Source organism: Cariama cristata, unplaced genomic scaffold (assembly GCF_000690535.1).
Source record: "Cariama cristata isolate BGI_N322 unplaced genomic scaffold, ASM69053v1 scaffold7460, whole genome shotgun sequence".
Lineage (NCBI taxonomy): Eukaryota > Metazoa > Chordata > Aves > Cariamiformes > Cariamidae > Cariama > Cariama cristata.
In genome coordinates, this window is record NW_009596308.1 from 6,037 (window position 1) to 22,160 (window position 16,124).

The 16,124-nt window shown below is 45.7% G+C and overlaps 1 protein-coding gene across 1 annotated transcript in view; it reads right to left on the minus strand.

Moving 5' to 3' along the window:
* Positions 1–16,124, minus strand: part of YTHDF2 (YTH domain family, member 2) — a 20,976-nt gene that overhangs the window by 2,894 nt on the left and 1,958 nt on the right. The window contains 2 exon segments of the mRNA XM_009705355.1: positions 11,744–12,495; positions 12,498–13,320. Of these exon segments, the coding sequence (XP_009703657.1) occupies positions 11,744–12,495; positions 12,498–13,302 (1,557 nt within the window). The 5' untranslated portion in view covers positions 13,303–13,320.

The window sequence follows — 16,124 nt, forward strand, 5'->3', positions numbered from 1 at the left end:
TCACCTTCAAAAGAGAGGCTACAGCAGATGTCCCCATGTCCCCAAGCTAACATGGGGACCAAAGCGAACATCTTAACTTCAGAGGGGATTATAGCCCAATTTTCCTCAACCCAGTCTTCTGTTTAAAACCTCCTGCTATTCAACCTCAAAATACCAATGCAGAACTACCGCTCCCCCCCATCTGCACTGCAAACAGCATCCTAAGGAGCCTGCCACAGAAAAATGCAGCATGACATCTAACCACCCCTGCGGTGGGCTCGTGAGGGGCTGACTTCAACACTGACCTCGAGCTGTCCTGCCCTGTCCTCTGCCAAGAGCCAGGCTTTAGGCAGAGCCAGGGGAGATGCCGAGGCGGCCAGGCAAGAGCTCTGCCGAGGGGATGGCTGCCAGGGCTCGATGGTGGGGAAGGAACAGCTCTCTCCACTAATTTCAATATTGCTTTTCTCTGGGAGATTCACGGCCACCCTCACTTGCTGTCTCCTCCTGGGAAAGGGAGGTAGCCAGGCCCTGATGGATTTTTACACTGTCTAATCTGCCAGCAGATCCCATGAACACATCTTGGTCCTTGGGGTGTTATGGAGTAACAAGTGAGCATCCAAATTATAGCAAAGAAGCAAATACATCTACCAGAACACATAGCAAAGGTCAGCAGTGTTGCAAATGTTCGTCCTTCCTGGCTCATCCCTCTGTGAAATCACGGGCTGTGGGATGGTGTAACCCACAGCCCACCCAGCTACAGGACAGCCCAGGAGAGGGCAGGGCAGCATCTGCAGCAGACACTGGGCTTTGCTCTGGCATATCATCCCTGGAGAGCAAAGAGATTCCATCAGAAAGTGTTTTATTCTCTTTGGTTGCACTTCCATTAGACCTGGGCCACTTCTTATTGATCCACGTGGGAGGAGGAAGAAAAAGACATCAGCTCAGACTCTTGTCTTCATCTATTAAACCCCTCAGCAACCGGAGGGACAGGAGCATGGCAGCACCGAAATGGCTGAAGTGCAAAGCGATACACCGATGACTAGAAAGACACATGCCATCGCTCAAATCAAGTGTTGAGACCCACACATCACTGCGAGCGTGCTTCTGGGCTGGCAGTGTTTAGGGGCACCAAGCTCAGACAAGGCAGGCGTGTGCGAGTAGGAGCCCTCTGTAATCATCCTGCTTAAGCCACTTCAGTCACAGCACTGCTGTCCCCAGGGGACTGCGGCAATGTCACAAGCCAGACCCTGATAATAGCAACTGAACGAGCTGGTGGAGAAGGCCGATGAGAGATGATGTTATCTGGTCACGCCGTGGGGAGCCAACAACAACAAAAGGCTCAAGAGCTTGTACGGAGAAATGATGACAACAGGTGATAACACTGCACGTTTTTTTCAGAGGCTCTTAGTTTGATTAACAATAAACATTCAACCTCAATACTCCTCTGGCAAGGAGGAGTAAGGATATTATGACCGCACTATAGATGGGAAAATAGAAGACTATCATCAAAAGGAGAGCCTGGAGAAGAACCAAGAGCATGGCTCCCAGCTGTGCAGCACACAAACCGTGGTTTATTTGGACCTGTCCGACCTGGAGCACTGCGTAGCAGCCTGAAGACATAAGGCAGGCCAGGAAGCAGTCTCAGTTTCAAACCGAGAAGGTCCTACAAGCAAAAGGCATCACTCACCCAGTATGTGCCCACAAAGGAACAGCAGGAGATCACTTCATTAGAGTGCAGTCTATGCTACCAGTATCATTCCCCCAAGGGCTGAGATATCCAGCAATCACATACCGGCCTTAAGACACACATAGGCGACTCTCACTCATCAGACACCTTGCTCAACAGCTGGACTCAGCCCACGACGCTTGCTGCAACGACGTGGCATTTTCCTGTCTGAATTCTCCCAACGCCACTGCCTGTCGCGCACGGGATGCAATCTTAGCAAAGCAAAACAGTGAGATTTCCATGTGCCCGTGTCTTCGAGACAAAAGCCTGACTTGCCTTAGAACTCAGGAGTTATGGCAGCCTGTTGCCTCGGACGGGTCCAGCAAAGCCTTCCCAGCAGGATCAGCTCAAAGCATGGGCGCAGTCAGCACAGATGATGGATGATGCATCACCACTTCTGCTCAATCTGCTCCACAAACAGCCTGGAGTCCTAACTGATTTACAAACCAAACATGGAGTTCTCCTGTTGTCAGCATTAGAAAGCCATCAGAGTTACAAAGAAAAGCTTCATCCTAGTCTGTAAAAATCAGGTAGTGATCTGGTTATAGTCAGACATCTTCATCCTACCTCCCATTCACGTAACAGAGCTCACCAGCAAGAAGCAAGAGACAGGAGGTACGCAAATAAAAGTGCATCTTTGTCAGACCAGGAAAGACTTTTCGTTTTACAGATCAAAATCTAATGGAGCAAACCCTAATATCCACAGAACCCCAAAAGGGGCAAACTTGCATCATTAAAAAAGCATGAGCCAAGCAGGGATGCAATTGTGCCTGCTCAGCCCCTGCAATTCAGACTTTGTCCCCAAAAATGCAGAAGGAAGCACCAGAGCATCCCCTGCCACCACGCTGAGGACGCATGGCTGGGCAGTTAGGAAGTTCTGGTTTCCTCTCGAAACCCGAACACACTGCGGCGTTGCTACACACCAGTGACCTCACCATTTAGTCAGAAGGATGTGAAGTCACGGAGAATAAATAAGGAACAGCAAGATGCAATTTTTCAGGTACAGCTGTAAGCCAAAACATGCTTTTACATCAGGGAACATAAAATATCACAGTGGCCACGCACTTTACATCAGATGTTGAATTTCCACGTCAGAGCAACTAGCCTGGGGTAAGAAGGACACGAAGAGTGCCAGGACTTTCCCCCTGCAGCAGGTTTTATAAAGCAAGGTGGTCCTAACTGTCGATACCAGCAGGCACCCTGCTGTTCCCTAGCATCTTTCAAGGCATCTTTAAAACTGATGCAACCAATTGCAAAGAACAAACCTCTTCTTACTTAAACATCCCATTTGATTGCACGAATAAAGCAGCCCAATTCCCACAAACATCTATAATTACCCTCCCTCAGAGGACCTTGACCCACAGGGCAAAACTCGTGCAGGAAACAGAATGGTGAAAAAAGCTAAGAATATACAGGAATATTTAGAGCAAAGAGCAACGCAGAGCAGCCCGGGAGGGCTCCCAGTGGCACTCCGTGAGAGGATAACTGGGCTCCCACTAGGGACTGGAACAGGACTTGCTGGCTTTGGAGTACAAGCAGAATAACGACGACACAAGTCCTTTCAAGTCAGTAGGAACAAAATTCTCCTTGTCTCAAACCAGGGAGTCTTTATTCTCCCCTGTCGCTACAATGGATGAGAAGTTTGCCATCTCTCTTTTTGCAGTGTGCCAACGCTTCCCAGTTGGGCAGCTCAACCTCCCCACTATGGAGCAGGGCACCTGGCTTTGACCTATCTGTCCACACCAAAATCCTCACAAATGAGGAAAGAATGTTAATAGCATGGACAAAAGTAATGGGTACAGTTAATGTGAAAGTTTAAGCAAATAGCACTGAAATACTGACAGAGGCTCACTCCGAGCATCACGCCAGAGTTTCTATCTACACTGGACACAGTAAGGTTTTGGGTTTTTTTTGTTTGTTTGGTTGTTTTTTTTTTAAACAGACTAGTGTTGCTTCTCATTTGGGTTCACATGAAATGTGTTTCCTTAGTTTGGCTACCTTAAATCATAGCTCACGTAATAAGTATTAGCACCGGAAAAATGAATGCCACATGACTCTTTAGAAAAGGAAGGACTTCCACTTCAATGTTTCAAAATCTTCACTGCTGTAGAGCTAAAAGTCTTTGCACTGTCCTCTGGCACATCATGCAGGTGTAATGCCAAGGACTGAATGTTCTTGTGCGGAGAAAAACCTGTGGAGATTCACTGGGATTTGCAGTTCCATATATCCATAAAAGATCTAGAAAGAGGAGTGAATAATAAAGTGACAAAGTTTACTGATGATACGAAGCTATTCAGGGTGACAAAAATAGCAGCCAACTGTGAAGAAATGGAGGACTTTGTGAGAAAAAGCAGCTGAACAGGACAGTGAATTTGGTCTGCCTGGTTTGGTAAATCAAGTGACACACGTGGGAAAAAGCACTGTCCTAATTCCAAGATGACAGGCTCCGAACTGACCATTAACAACTGGAAACACGAGCTCAGAGTTACGATCTAGAGCTCCAGGAAAATGCCTACCGTCAAGAAAAGTAAACATCATCCAGAACAGAACAGATCCTTATGCCTTTATACCAACCCAAGCTGCATGTCTGTCCTGAGCAGTGTGTAGCTCTGCTCCTCTCCATTTCTACGGGCATGCAGAAGAACTGGAAAAGGGTCAGAGAACAGGATGAGCAAAGGACAGAGGGGTTTCCATATGCAGAGCCTGGAAAAGAGACAACTGTAAAAGCAGAGCAGGCAGAGAGAGGACATTGAAATCAACTGCTCATCACCTCTTCCAGTACAAGATCAAGGGAGCATCAAATGAGGCAGACTCAAAGCAAACCAAAAGGATATGTTTCTTTACACAACACATAATTAAGCTGAAGAACTTGCTGCCGCAGGATCCTGAGGATGCTCAAATGCATTGAAATTTTGGATAAGAAGAGAAATCATGAGCCATTAAAGACAAAGATACAACCTCTGGAAAAAGAAATTACTGAGCCACAAATTGTTTAAGGCTAGAAAAACCTTCAGAAATGGATAAATATGTGCTTGCACTGTCCTTACAGGCATTTGCTCTTGACCACTTTGTTGTTAGCTGCACATGGAGCTTTCTACTTGGAAAAAGAGAGCAAGGATGCTCGAGTAATGTCCCTCTACATGTCCAGCAGACCTGCAGAACTTGCAGCCACAAGAGATGCACCATCAGACTATACAGACTTACAGTCTGACCCACTGCAGTTGTTCTCGTGTTTGAGGCTAAAACACTACCTCCGTCTCAAATAAGGCAAAAGAAATACTTCATGCTACAAGAAAAACACACCACAATATTCTGTATTATGAAAGGACAAGAGGAGATCTATTTGCCTACTTCTGTCAACCATGAAGAGCTGAATTCATGAGCTCCAGTAAAAGAGCCAACACTCCGAATAGCTGTTTGTGTGTACCCTCATTTTATTGCCACTTGAAAGGGAATACCAAGCAGTATTCACTGCAACACAGTGTTTTATATTTCAACTTTTTTTTTTTTTCCTCCTTTAAATCTATCAAGAGCATAGCACTCGAATCAGCTGAACCCCAAATCAGCCTAGCTTGCATCAGGCAAAAGGTTGATGATCAGGACTCCACAATTTCTTAAAAGTCTGCAGATGATGATGGGAAATTCTGAAGTCATTTTACAGGAGATAGCATCACATTACAAATAACAGGGCTGCGAGAGCAGAGCCTTCCCCGTGTGTACGGATACCCAAATGGAAAGAAACTAAAATAACGTGGTTTCTTTTCCCCAAGATTAGAAACAAAAGACAAGAGTTTTAGGTAGATTTTCTCTAGGTCTTCTAAACTACTATTACATTACAAGAAATAGGTCTGCAGTTAACCACACACACACAAAAGCTCATTGTCCTTTTAATAAAAAAAGCTCTAATGATATGGAACCAGAAACGCAGTCTTCATTTCCAAGTTCTGGCTGAAGAACGGCTTACAAAATCCAAACGCTTTATTATTAACTGCTCAAAGGCACTATTACATGACTTATACATCAATTAAAAAGCCTCACACTGGGCAGCTAGTCACTGGAAGGAGCTACAATGAACTCTTTACCCAGTCATCAGCTTGGATAATGACAATCCTTGTTAACGGGAGACTTCCCTGGGTAACTTTGCTACAGTAAAAGTAGGATGGCACTGTTCTAGCTGGCAAGTGTCCAGCGTTTTGTAATGCCAAGGAATTGGTTTATTAACTCACAAAGCCATAAGATAGTACAACTACTACCAGGTACAAACAAGAACATCCTGGAAAATGAGAGGACCCTAATAATTGCGGTGAAAACAATCGCACAGTACAGAACAAGAAGCTTCCTAAATGAGTACCTGTCACACAACACTTTACAGGAGACAGAAAAGAAGCAAGCGACTTCTTTCGGACAAAAAAACTGTTGCAGAATTATATTTTCATGAAGAACAAGTGAGGAACACAGTGCACGAAGCTATTCTTGATGTATCGCATATATACAAGGCTCACGTATCAATGTACTTCAACAGCTTTCCTGGGATCCTAATCAGCTTTCAGCAACGTCTTGTGACCCACTGCACTTCTGCGCCAGACAGAAAATCCAGGGGACTGAATAGGACCATGACTCGGTGCTTTCACTGAACAAAATGGCTGGCAAATACTTCTCTTCTAAGGCAAACTACTTTTTTTGGAGAAGTAGCTGTTAATAAAATAACCCGAAACACAACGCCTGTGTCAGTAGCTATTAACCTCAGTGTCAGCAAGTTACCCAGAACTCTTAGGGAAAAAAATAAAAATAAAATAAAGAAGCCACCACTACTAACATCTTACACATTCCCTTCTCGCATTCCAAAGCCTCCACGTTGTTTCTAGGAAACTTGCCAGCCACACACATGCAATTTCAACTCAACTGCTGAAGGAAGAACAAAGTCGTCTTTTTTTTTTTTTAATTTAAGACATTCATGTGAAGTCATCAGTATGTTCATAATGAATGCAATTAGCATATTTATAAGAACGATCAGTTCAGGGTATTCTGCAACTCGGAGTTGAAATCACCCAGCCAAGGTGAAGATAACCTGGATAAGAGGGGGCAGGAAGCTTTGCCCACACCAAGTGGGCAACAAGTGAGTTGGGAACAAGTTCACAAGAACAGGACCTGAAACAAACTCCCCCTGCTCAAGGCCGTACCTGTAAGAGGTGCAAAACCTCCTCATCGCGTATGGCCCACGCTGCGTCTGGCCCAGTAACTAAAGAACACCTCCAAATCCCATCACCAGTCCTCAAAAACCAATTTTCAACAGTTCACCCCGACAGCTCCTTAAACCAACTTCAACAAGTCAACTTTAAACGTTATAATTTATTATTTTATAATACTAACAAAACGTTATATTGAAATATTATTTCAAAGACTGCTAACAAGATATTAACTGTGAGAGGCAGAGCTATGAGGCAAGCCCAACAGGCTTGCTCTTCTACCACCCAACTTCCACTTTATTTGCAGTGAAATGGCTCCCAGCTGCTCCCATTTTACAGACGAGGAAACAAAGTCCTCTGTTTTACAGCAGAAAATAAGGATTAGAGCATCAGCTAGATCTAAACCTTCCCCTCCAATTTTCTCCCACCTTTAAACCAAGCTAGAACACAACCAAAGATACATGAGAATGCCTTAAGTGCTTTGTAGTTCTGGCTTAAATATGTTGTAAGAACAGTTTACTCCTTATGTCAAACAGCCAGTACCAAACGAGTAGAATAAGCAGTATGGTTTCCGTTTCCTCAATTCTGGGCAAATATATGAGCACAGATGCACACATACAGTATTTAAAAGGCCTGGAAATAAACTGAGAGAAACCCGGCGCGTTGCTGAACAGCGGAGGGTATTCGCAGCAAGGAAATTCTGTCCTGCTGCATCAATCAACTAACTGCACTATGGCCAGGATTTGGAGCAGAAAGAGCAAATAGCCTTGGGATCACGGGATAAAAGGAACTGTGCGAGTGCAAGTTGTGTTCCCTTGCTGTCAGAGGAAAGAGTTGGCTTTGCCTGGATATGCAATAGCCAGGAACCATATCTTATAGTCAGAAACACTGTCCTGTTGGATATGGTAAAACCAAAGCAAGTGCAGAACTAGCCAGGACGACTGTACAGCCGGAGAAAAGTGTTAGCCCACCCTATAGGAAATACGCTCTCTCCTCCCCTCCAAGATTACAAATTAGGAAGAAAACAAAGAGCTTGGCAAAATACATCAGAAGGCATTTCTTTTTTACAGCAACTGTGACATAGCCTGCCGGTTTCAAATAGGCTCACGTAACACCATCTAGTTTTCCCTTAAATCGAAACTCCTAAGGCGGGCAGTGACACTTGCTACTATTAATACTCCTTTAACCAGCAGACGGTGTCAGCTCAGGCAGAAAGCAGCACATTTCCGAAAATAATAGCTCCAATCTGGCGAATCACACCTTTCTGTTTCGATGCTGGTACACCTCAGCATGACAAAAACCCACAAAAAAAACCACCCCATCCTGCACAGCACAGCTCATCCTGACTCAACACCCACCAAAGTCCCAACACAAAGCGTCTTCTATCAACTGCAAACCTGACAACCGAGCACTCTGGCTCTGGAAGGTACAGGACTGGTTTTCATGGGATATCCTTCCTAAAATCCCTGGAACCTGCAAGTAGCCAAGCACGCCAACCCTGGGCAAGGCAATGGCAGAAAGAACCAAAATAAACTTGCCTTAGAGTTTACGTTCATTGCTTTTCCACAAAACACAAGCTGTTTACCTTCCACATGCAAGCAGATCACTATCTAAGATCTTTACACTGAGGTCGCTGCAACATTCCTAGAAATACAAGTGGATTATTACGGGCTAGAGATTATTTTTGTTGTCATCGTTTTTTTTTCAAAACAAAGATAAAACAATTCTTACGGGGAAGAAGTAGGTGACATGCTCTACCATTAAAGCAGCTGTTAGGGGTTTCAAGAAGTCCTAAACTGCTTCAGGTAAGATCACACTGGGAATCAGCTTCATCATTTTGGGTTAGGAGAACATCCAAATCTTTTAAAAGAACTGGATTAGTAGTGCAAAGCAAGACGCTCAAAAGAAATGGAGATTAGCCTCTGAGGGCAAGATGGGCACAGGCAACAGAAAAGGACAAGCAAAAGAGCATGATTTCAGTGTTTTCAATGCTGAACCAACGGCTACCCCCTTTCATCGGCTAACAGCAATAGCACAAACACTAAGCAAAGTATTTTACATATGATTTCTTGGAATTATTTTAGGGAATTCCGAAGAAGTGACTGTAACAGTGAAAAGTATAAAAGAATATTCAAGAGTTTCCAGACTTTCACAAGAGCTCGTCCATCTGCTTGGGTAGCAAGCAGGAATCCAACTGCAAATCAGACAAAGGTTTAGGCGAGTTGGAAGCCAACTGAAACAATTGCAGCTTGCTAGCAGTTCAAAACAAGCCGAACCTTGAGACATCTAAGCTTCAAGGAACAGGAATGCAGAACGTATCGCCACCATCTAAAGACTGGTGGCAGAGACAAAGAACTGGTAGCAATGGGATTTCCCTGACACAAAAGCAGCTTGACAGACCACAGGCAGGGAGCTGAGCCACCAGCTGCTGCCAGAGCAGCTCTTTTAACTTTCCAGTGCCTCAACTCTGGTTTCTGATGTATTTTTTAATCTACGTGATTACCTGAGATGCTTCAAGCCAGACATAGCATGGCTTGGGTTTTTTTTGCCACCCACGGTTCCAGGGTAACCATCAGCATTCATTCCAGGGGGGAAAAAAAATAAAAATAAAAATCAAACTCTCCTTGAGCAAAAATGACTGCTTCTCAATGAAACCATGAAAGAGCAGTTACAGAAACCTCAATCATCTTCAAGGCTGCGTCAGCAAGCGATCGAGAAGGTCAAACTGTTGCTGAAAGAAAGACCAAGTCACTTCCTCCGTGCCGGATGTTACAGGGCAGGGGCCCTGAGCGTGAGTCAATGGCAAAAAGCAAACACCAACTGTGTATCTACAAGACTCCCTCCTTGCTTACGGATTCCACTTATGACTAAGTTCCCTTTCAAAGAACAAATGTTTTCCTAATCAACCGCTTCTGCACTGGAGTGCCACACTGAATCAACTCGAACATCATTTAAAGAGGAGGTGCTGGTGCACCTACTGATCAGCTACCGTTTCTGCTTCTGACCCTCAGACGCTAGCACGTCTCAAAGAAATTGAAGACAGCAGGGGAGGAGACTTCAAAATGCAATTGGAAAGATGAGTAAAGACAGTTTACAGTTTGAAGAAAATTGCTAAGCCACATTTTTAATATCTTACTGATTTTCAGACATGACAAACAACTTGCAAACACAGCAGCTTTCCAGCAGAAGAGACCATCGGTCTCTGTCCACTTTTCCCCCAGCCTTCCCCACTCTATTGCTCTTCCTTCTACTTCCTACCTGCTACCATTTACCCAGTATTAACTCTTCCTACCCATCCCCACTTGCCCTCCAGCAGGATTCCCCCCCCTCCCTTGCATTCTCCCACTGGGCCAAGCTCTACCCCTCTCCCACTGAAAACTCTTGCTCCCTAAAGTCAGATCTGGAGCTTGTGAGAAGTCCCATTTCCTAAAATGTCCTGCACAGATTAGATTTCCGACAGCATTCAAAACCTCAGTTAGTAAAAGTAAAAAAATTTTTTTTAAAAAAATGACTCCAGTACAGGCTGGATACCAAGCAGAACAATTTTAGGACATGAAGTCAGGCAAAATATTCAGGTTCTCACAAAAATCAAGTTTACACCTCCACACCTTGCAATGTATTCCTCCCTTACAGATTTTCTTCAAGCGCTGTAAGTGCTAGGGTATCAGTTGCAAAATGTGACCACCTTTGTGTATGGCTGATGCTATTTATACAGACAACGCTCAAGCAAAGTATATTAAAAAAATTAAGAACTGCATTCACTGTCATGGTGAGCAGTTGCAGCTTCTGATTTTGTTCTTCAACTGTTGGGTGGAAAACTCCCTATTGCTGAAACTAAAAAGATCGTCAGAAAACTTGGCAAACTCCCAGAAAGCTGTGCTAACGCTAATCTGTAATTACTGTTTTGATCAAATACCAGCAAGACCCCTATTGTGGGGAAGGTCAGCCACAGGTGACTCGAACACAGCTGTACCCAAGTAAGATTCAAGGCCCACTGGTCACTGAATTTTGGGCAGAATTTTCAATTAGCAATCCTCCCGTTAACGAATCAATGATGACAGCAGGCTTCAAGCTGCAGACCCAAGCGGCAAGCCAGTGCAGCCGCAGACAGTCAGTGAGTATGGCTCACGAGCCACGCTGCACCCACGCAGGTGACAGCCCACCGGCTTCAAACATAGCCAAGTCGGCTGCCAAGAGGAACGGAATGACCCGCTCCATGTCCACCGGAGAGAGGACAAATAGTCACCGACTCAAATTGCAGCCAGGGAGATTTAGGTTGGGCATTAGACAAAGCCTTCTAACAGGAAGGATAATTAAGCGTAGGAATAGATTGCCTGGGGAGGGACAGGAACTGCTGTTCCTGAAGGTTTTACAAGTGGTGGGAAACATCTGTCACGCTGACCCCACTTTGGGTAGGGGGTGGATTAGGCGGCCGTTCAAAGACCTGGCTCTGTTTTCTAACAACTCCCCAAACCCCCCACTGATCTCCAACTCTAAACTGTTCTGATCCAGGAGCTGACAAGAGCACAGAAGTAAGTTTTGTTTAGCATACAGTACTCAGGGAAGGCTGAGATTTAGAGCAACCAAAGGACACCTGATTACAGGCAGGGCCTGGGCAAGCCTCCTTGCACCGTTCTGCCAGGGTGCTGGCACCCACTTCCACCCCAAACAGGGGCTGCCATTGGGTAGCGGGTTCCACGCGTGAGCATGCAGCTAGCCAAAAGGCAGACTGATGCCCACCAAGCTTGCTCACAAGCCCACATCTTCACGCCCCAGATTTAGTCTGGCGCAAGGCAGCCCTCCTCCATCTCCTGCCCCGCAGGACTTTGCCAAGACAGACAAAACAAGTTACCTTTTTAACATTTTCCTCCTCCTCTTGGCGTTTCTCATAGTGTGAGAAGTCATCAAAGATGGAGGTGGTGTGCTTGTAGGTGGCAATGATTTTCAACACCTGCTTAGCCTTTTCCAGAGGCACCTCCTGAGTGTCCCTGGAGTTGGTCACTGGTTTATTCTCGTTGTTCTCTAGGCGGATGTGCCGCAGCTGGCTGTTGGGAACGTCCTTCACAAAAATCCACCTGACATCAAAACGTCCCTTCCACTTGTCCTGGGACCACACACCCGCACACGTGTTATAGTCCACAGCAGATTTCATTTCCGCTACTCCGCAGAAGTGACCGCTACCGTTGACACTGAACAGTAAGTAAACGGGGCCCTTCCCGTTCATGGAGCGATAGGCGGCATCCAGTCTCTTGTTGCCGTGCTCTGTACTGCACCAGATGTTATATTTAATGGAACGGTGGATATCGTCCTCAGAGTAACTCTTAATGATGAAAACCCGGCCGTGTTTTGGGTTCCAGTCAAAATCCTTGGGGTTGTAGTTGTTGATGGATCTCAACTTCTCCAAGACCGGGTGCGGCTCAGAAGGAGCAGAACCAGAACTGGCCTGAGACTGTCCCACTCCGTTACCGTCCACTCCGTTTTGACCGAACCCGTTGCCACGATTACGAGGGGCAACCCAGCGGGTGGGCTGAGCTGCCTGCTGTGGCACGGGCAGCTGGGCTGGCTGTGGTGGCGGTGGGGGCAGTGGCTGGGGCTGCTGCCCTGTGCCACCGGTGGGCTGCTATTGATCTGCTGACCCACGGGCTGGGGGGACACCTGGGCTGGCTGCTGACCAATATTCTGAACTAAGGCCTGCGACGGGGCTTTTGCCACCGGCCCTTTGTTATCCCAAGTTCCAATATCCATGTTATGCTTTATTGGAGGCGGCGGAAGACTCGAACCTGCAATGCCGTTCTTGGTCTTCAGCTTGGGCTGCTGCTTAGCCGGTTTGCTAGCGATGTCAGCCCAGGAGGTCGGCTTTGGAGGAGCGATAGTAGCCGGAGGCAAACTGTTAGATGCCACGATATTACTGGTAATGGATCCGCTACCGACAGCTGAACCAACGACTTTCGGGACGCTGCTTGCAACGTCTGTGCTGCCCAGCTTCAGAGCTGCCATCCCTTGGTCGATGGTGTTCATGCCAGGAGCCTTGTTCAGCGTCTCATTAGCGAAGGCAGATTGCCCGTCGATCATAGCTCCACCCAGCGAACTAGGGGCATAGGCATAATTGCTACTATAGCCAGAGCTTTGAGTGGATTGTCCCTGAGAACTGTTATTCCCCCAAGCCGAAAAGTCAATCCCACTTGGAAAGAAGTTAAAGCCGTGCTGCCCAAGAAATGGAGTGCTGCCAAGGGCCCCTGGCTGCCCGAACATCGCGTCTGGGAGAAAGTGAGGCTCCCCGTTGCTCAGCTGTCCGTAAGAGGTTAGGTAGGGCATGGGTGGGTCACCCCCCGTAGACCAGGCAGCTTCGCCTAAGGAGTAGGAGAATCCAATGGAGGGACTGTAGTAGTTTGGTAAGTAGGAATCGGACATTGCAGTGTATGCATTATTCTGGGGGGGGGCAAAAAAAGAAAAAAGAAGAAATAAGCACTGAATAGTAAGAACGAGTTGAACAAATTTCAAGAGACCAGGAATAAAAGCCATCTTAGACTTCCCGTGCCCCACCCCTCCCTACCTTAGGGCTGGGCAGATAAACAGGCCCAGCCTTGAAACACCTCCTTTGTTAGAAGTGCTCTAGAAAACCGTTTCATTGCCAGAAAGATTAAAACACAAAGGCTTAGCAAGCTTCCCATGCAGAGATGGGAGCGCACAGTGTTCCCGACGCGTGATGTGGGACTGGACACTGGACTGCCCCTGAGCCCCTCCTGCTCAGACTATAGAAACAGTATCTTACCTCGCATCCAAATATTACCTTCTGCTTTTTGTAGCTACTACCAAAGACGGCTTTTCTTGCCCGTGTAAGGTACTTATCAGCCCTTATTCTGGTGTTTGAGGGTGGGCTTGCGGGGAAGGACACAGAGAGAAGTGGAATATGGAGGAAAAAGCTCCAGTGGAAATGCACTGCCAAAATCATGAAGTGTCCCTGGCTGCCTTCCTTAAACTCATTACCCATGAAAACAGCTTTATCCTCACCATTTAAAGTTTCAGAGCTCATAATATTCTGAGAACTTGCAAACAAACATGGATTTAAAGCCTACTCCTCAAAACACAAACTGTTCCAGTACTGCAGGCAGATACTAAAAAAATACCTGAAAATTGGGAGTAATCAATATGGTTTCAACAGGAGCCTTTTATAGCATGGTGACAGCAGCAGCACAAGAAAGCAAAAAAGGCTTCAAATTCAGAGAGGGGAAAAAAAAACAAAACCAAAAACACTGCTCCATACCTTGGTTTCCCTTTTAACATCCAAGTAGCCTTTAGGTTACGAAAACAAATGCCTAATTTTACAATTAAGGAGCTCTCAGACATCACCAAGATTTGCTAACATGAAAAACATCTGTCATTTTGCATTCAAACCAATGCCCCCTCCGGGGAGCGGTTAAAGCCACGCTAATGGACATTATCATCCCGTAATTTGAACCTGTGTGCAGCCAGCCTCATGCTATACAGCCGCTTACATGCCAACCCAATGCAGATGAGATGAAAGTCAGGTTAGGTTCAGTTCCCATTTAAAAGCTTGGCTTGCAGCAGGCTCTACTCCATTTTTCGTTGAATCACGTTTTCACGTGCCAAGTGCAGCTCCCGAAGGACTTCATGCCATACTGAAATCTACGGAGGCTCTCAAGATGGCTCTGGCACCCTCCAGAAATAGCTGGTTTGCCTCTCCACCTTCCACTGAGTTAAAGGAAAGCAACAGGTTTGGGGCTAACCCAGTCCTAACTTTACAAAAATTAACAGGAATTATTTACCATAACGTGTTCAGAGACAAGGTTTGTTTTGTTGTATGAAACACCAAAAAGCTTTCTGTGGCACTTCATGGTGTCAGTGCATGAAAACTCAAGAGACACTCTCTCCAGCCTTTCTGGTTTCCCAAAGAAGAGGTCCCAAAAGCAAATTAATAACAAAACTAACTCTTGTCCAGGGTACAGTTCTACTAAGTGAGGAACTGGGTCCTGCTAGACCCAAATCAATGAACAGTCTTTAGGGTTCAATCTGTCCAAAAGCACGAATACTGACACTGACTAATTGGTAAGGCAAATGGAGGAACTTAAAAAAAATATTATTTTGAATCAGCAAAGTGTCTTCAAAAGATAATCCCCTCTATTATAAGAGTAACAATATATGCTCCTGGAAATTAGCTTTAATGGGAACATAAACGTGCCAGGCGATACCTAAAACCTGAGCCCAGCAGGCAGAGTCGCCGTTTCCATGCCGCAGGCTTCTCCCTCAAAGCACACAAAGCACATCACTGTCAGATTAAAACCTGTCCCCTTGTCACCTCAAGATATGTTCTTACATGCCATTCTATGTTTCACCTTGTGAGATATTTTAACATTGTCTGTATTGAGCTATTACCTGTAGAGTACTCCCCTGCTACACTCACATAGTAAGGAGGGAGCTCAGGAGTTGAACAAGAGTTAAGCACTGCCAGCTCAAAGCAGATTTAAGACAGGTTTGCTGCTGTTAACTACCTGGATGTCTAGAACTACGCTTCGCTATCAAACATGCCACCTCGCTCTGCTACCCTGCACTCGCACAACTGACACAGTCACCGATTAGTATGCAAATAAAACTTCACCAGCTTTTAATTCTCTCCAATGACTAAGGCTTTTGGTACAGTTGTTTCCTCAAATTCACTATTCCTCTTCACCTCAGACTAGAATGACAATTTAAGCTTACTTATTGTTGCTGTTGAGCTTTTGTTTTTTAAACTGCTGAAGAATCACTTACCGTGTATCTGAGCTTTAAGATACACAGTAACCTAATTTACTAGGCTGACAAGGTAGTAACAGTCGCACCTGAAACAGCAGCTCCTGAATGAAGAGCCATGAAACTTTACAACTTGGTTACCTCATGCTTATGTGGAGAGCTCAGAAAGCAATTTCAGAAACCACTCACGACACACTCTGGCAGTGGGCTGCATTTGATTCATTTTTCAGAGCTGTCTCTAACTCCCTCTCCCACCTTCAGAAAAGAGGTGCACGCTTTGATACCTTTGTATTTTTGAGCCTGACTGGTTGGCTCAGCAGAACCACAACCCTCTCCAGACTGAACCCTAGGGTTTTGTTTTCTATGATATCAAGTGTCAAAACACAGATGACAGCCAACAAGCAACACAGCACGGTGAGAAACTCCGATGAAGTTGCCCTAAAGTCTCATTCAAAGTTACCATGGCGGTTTTACCTCACTCCTGC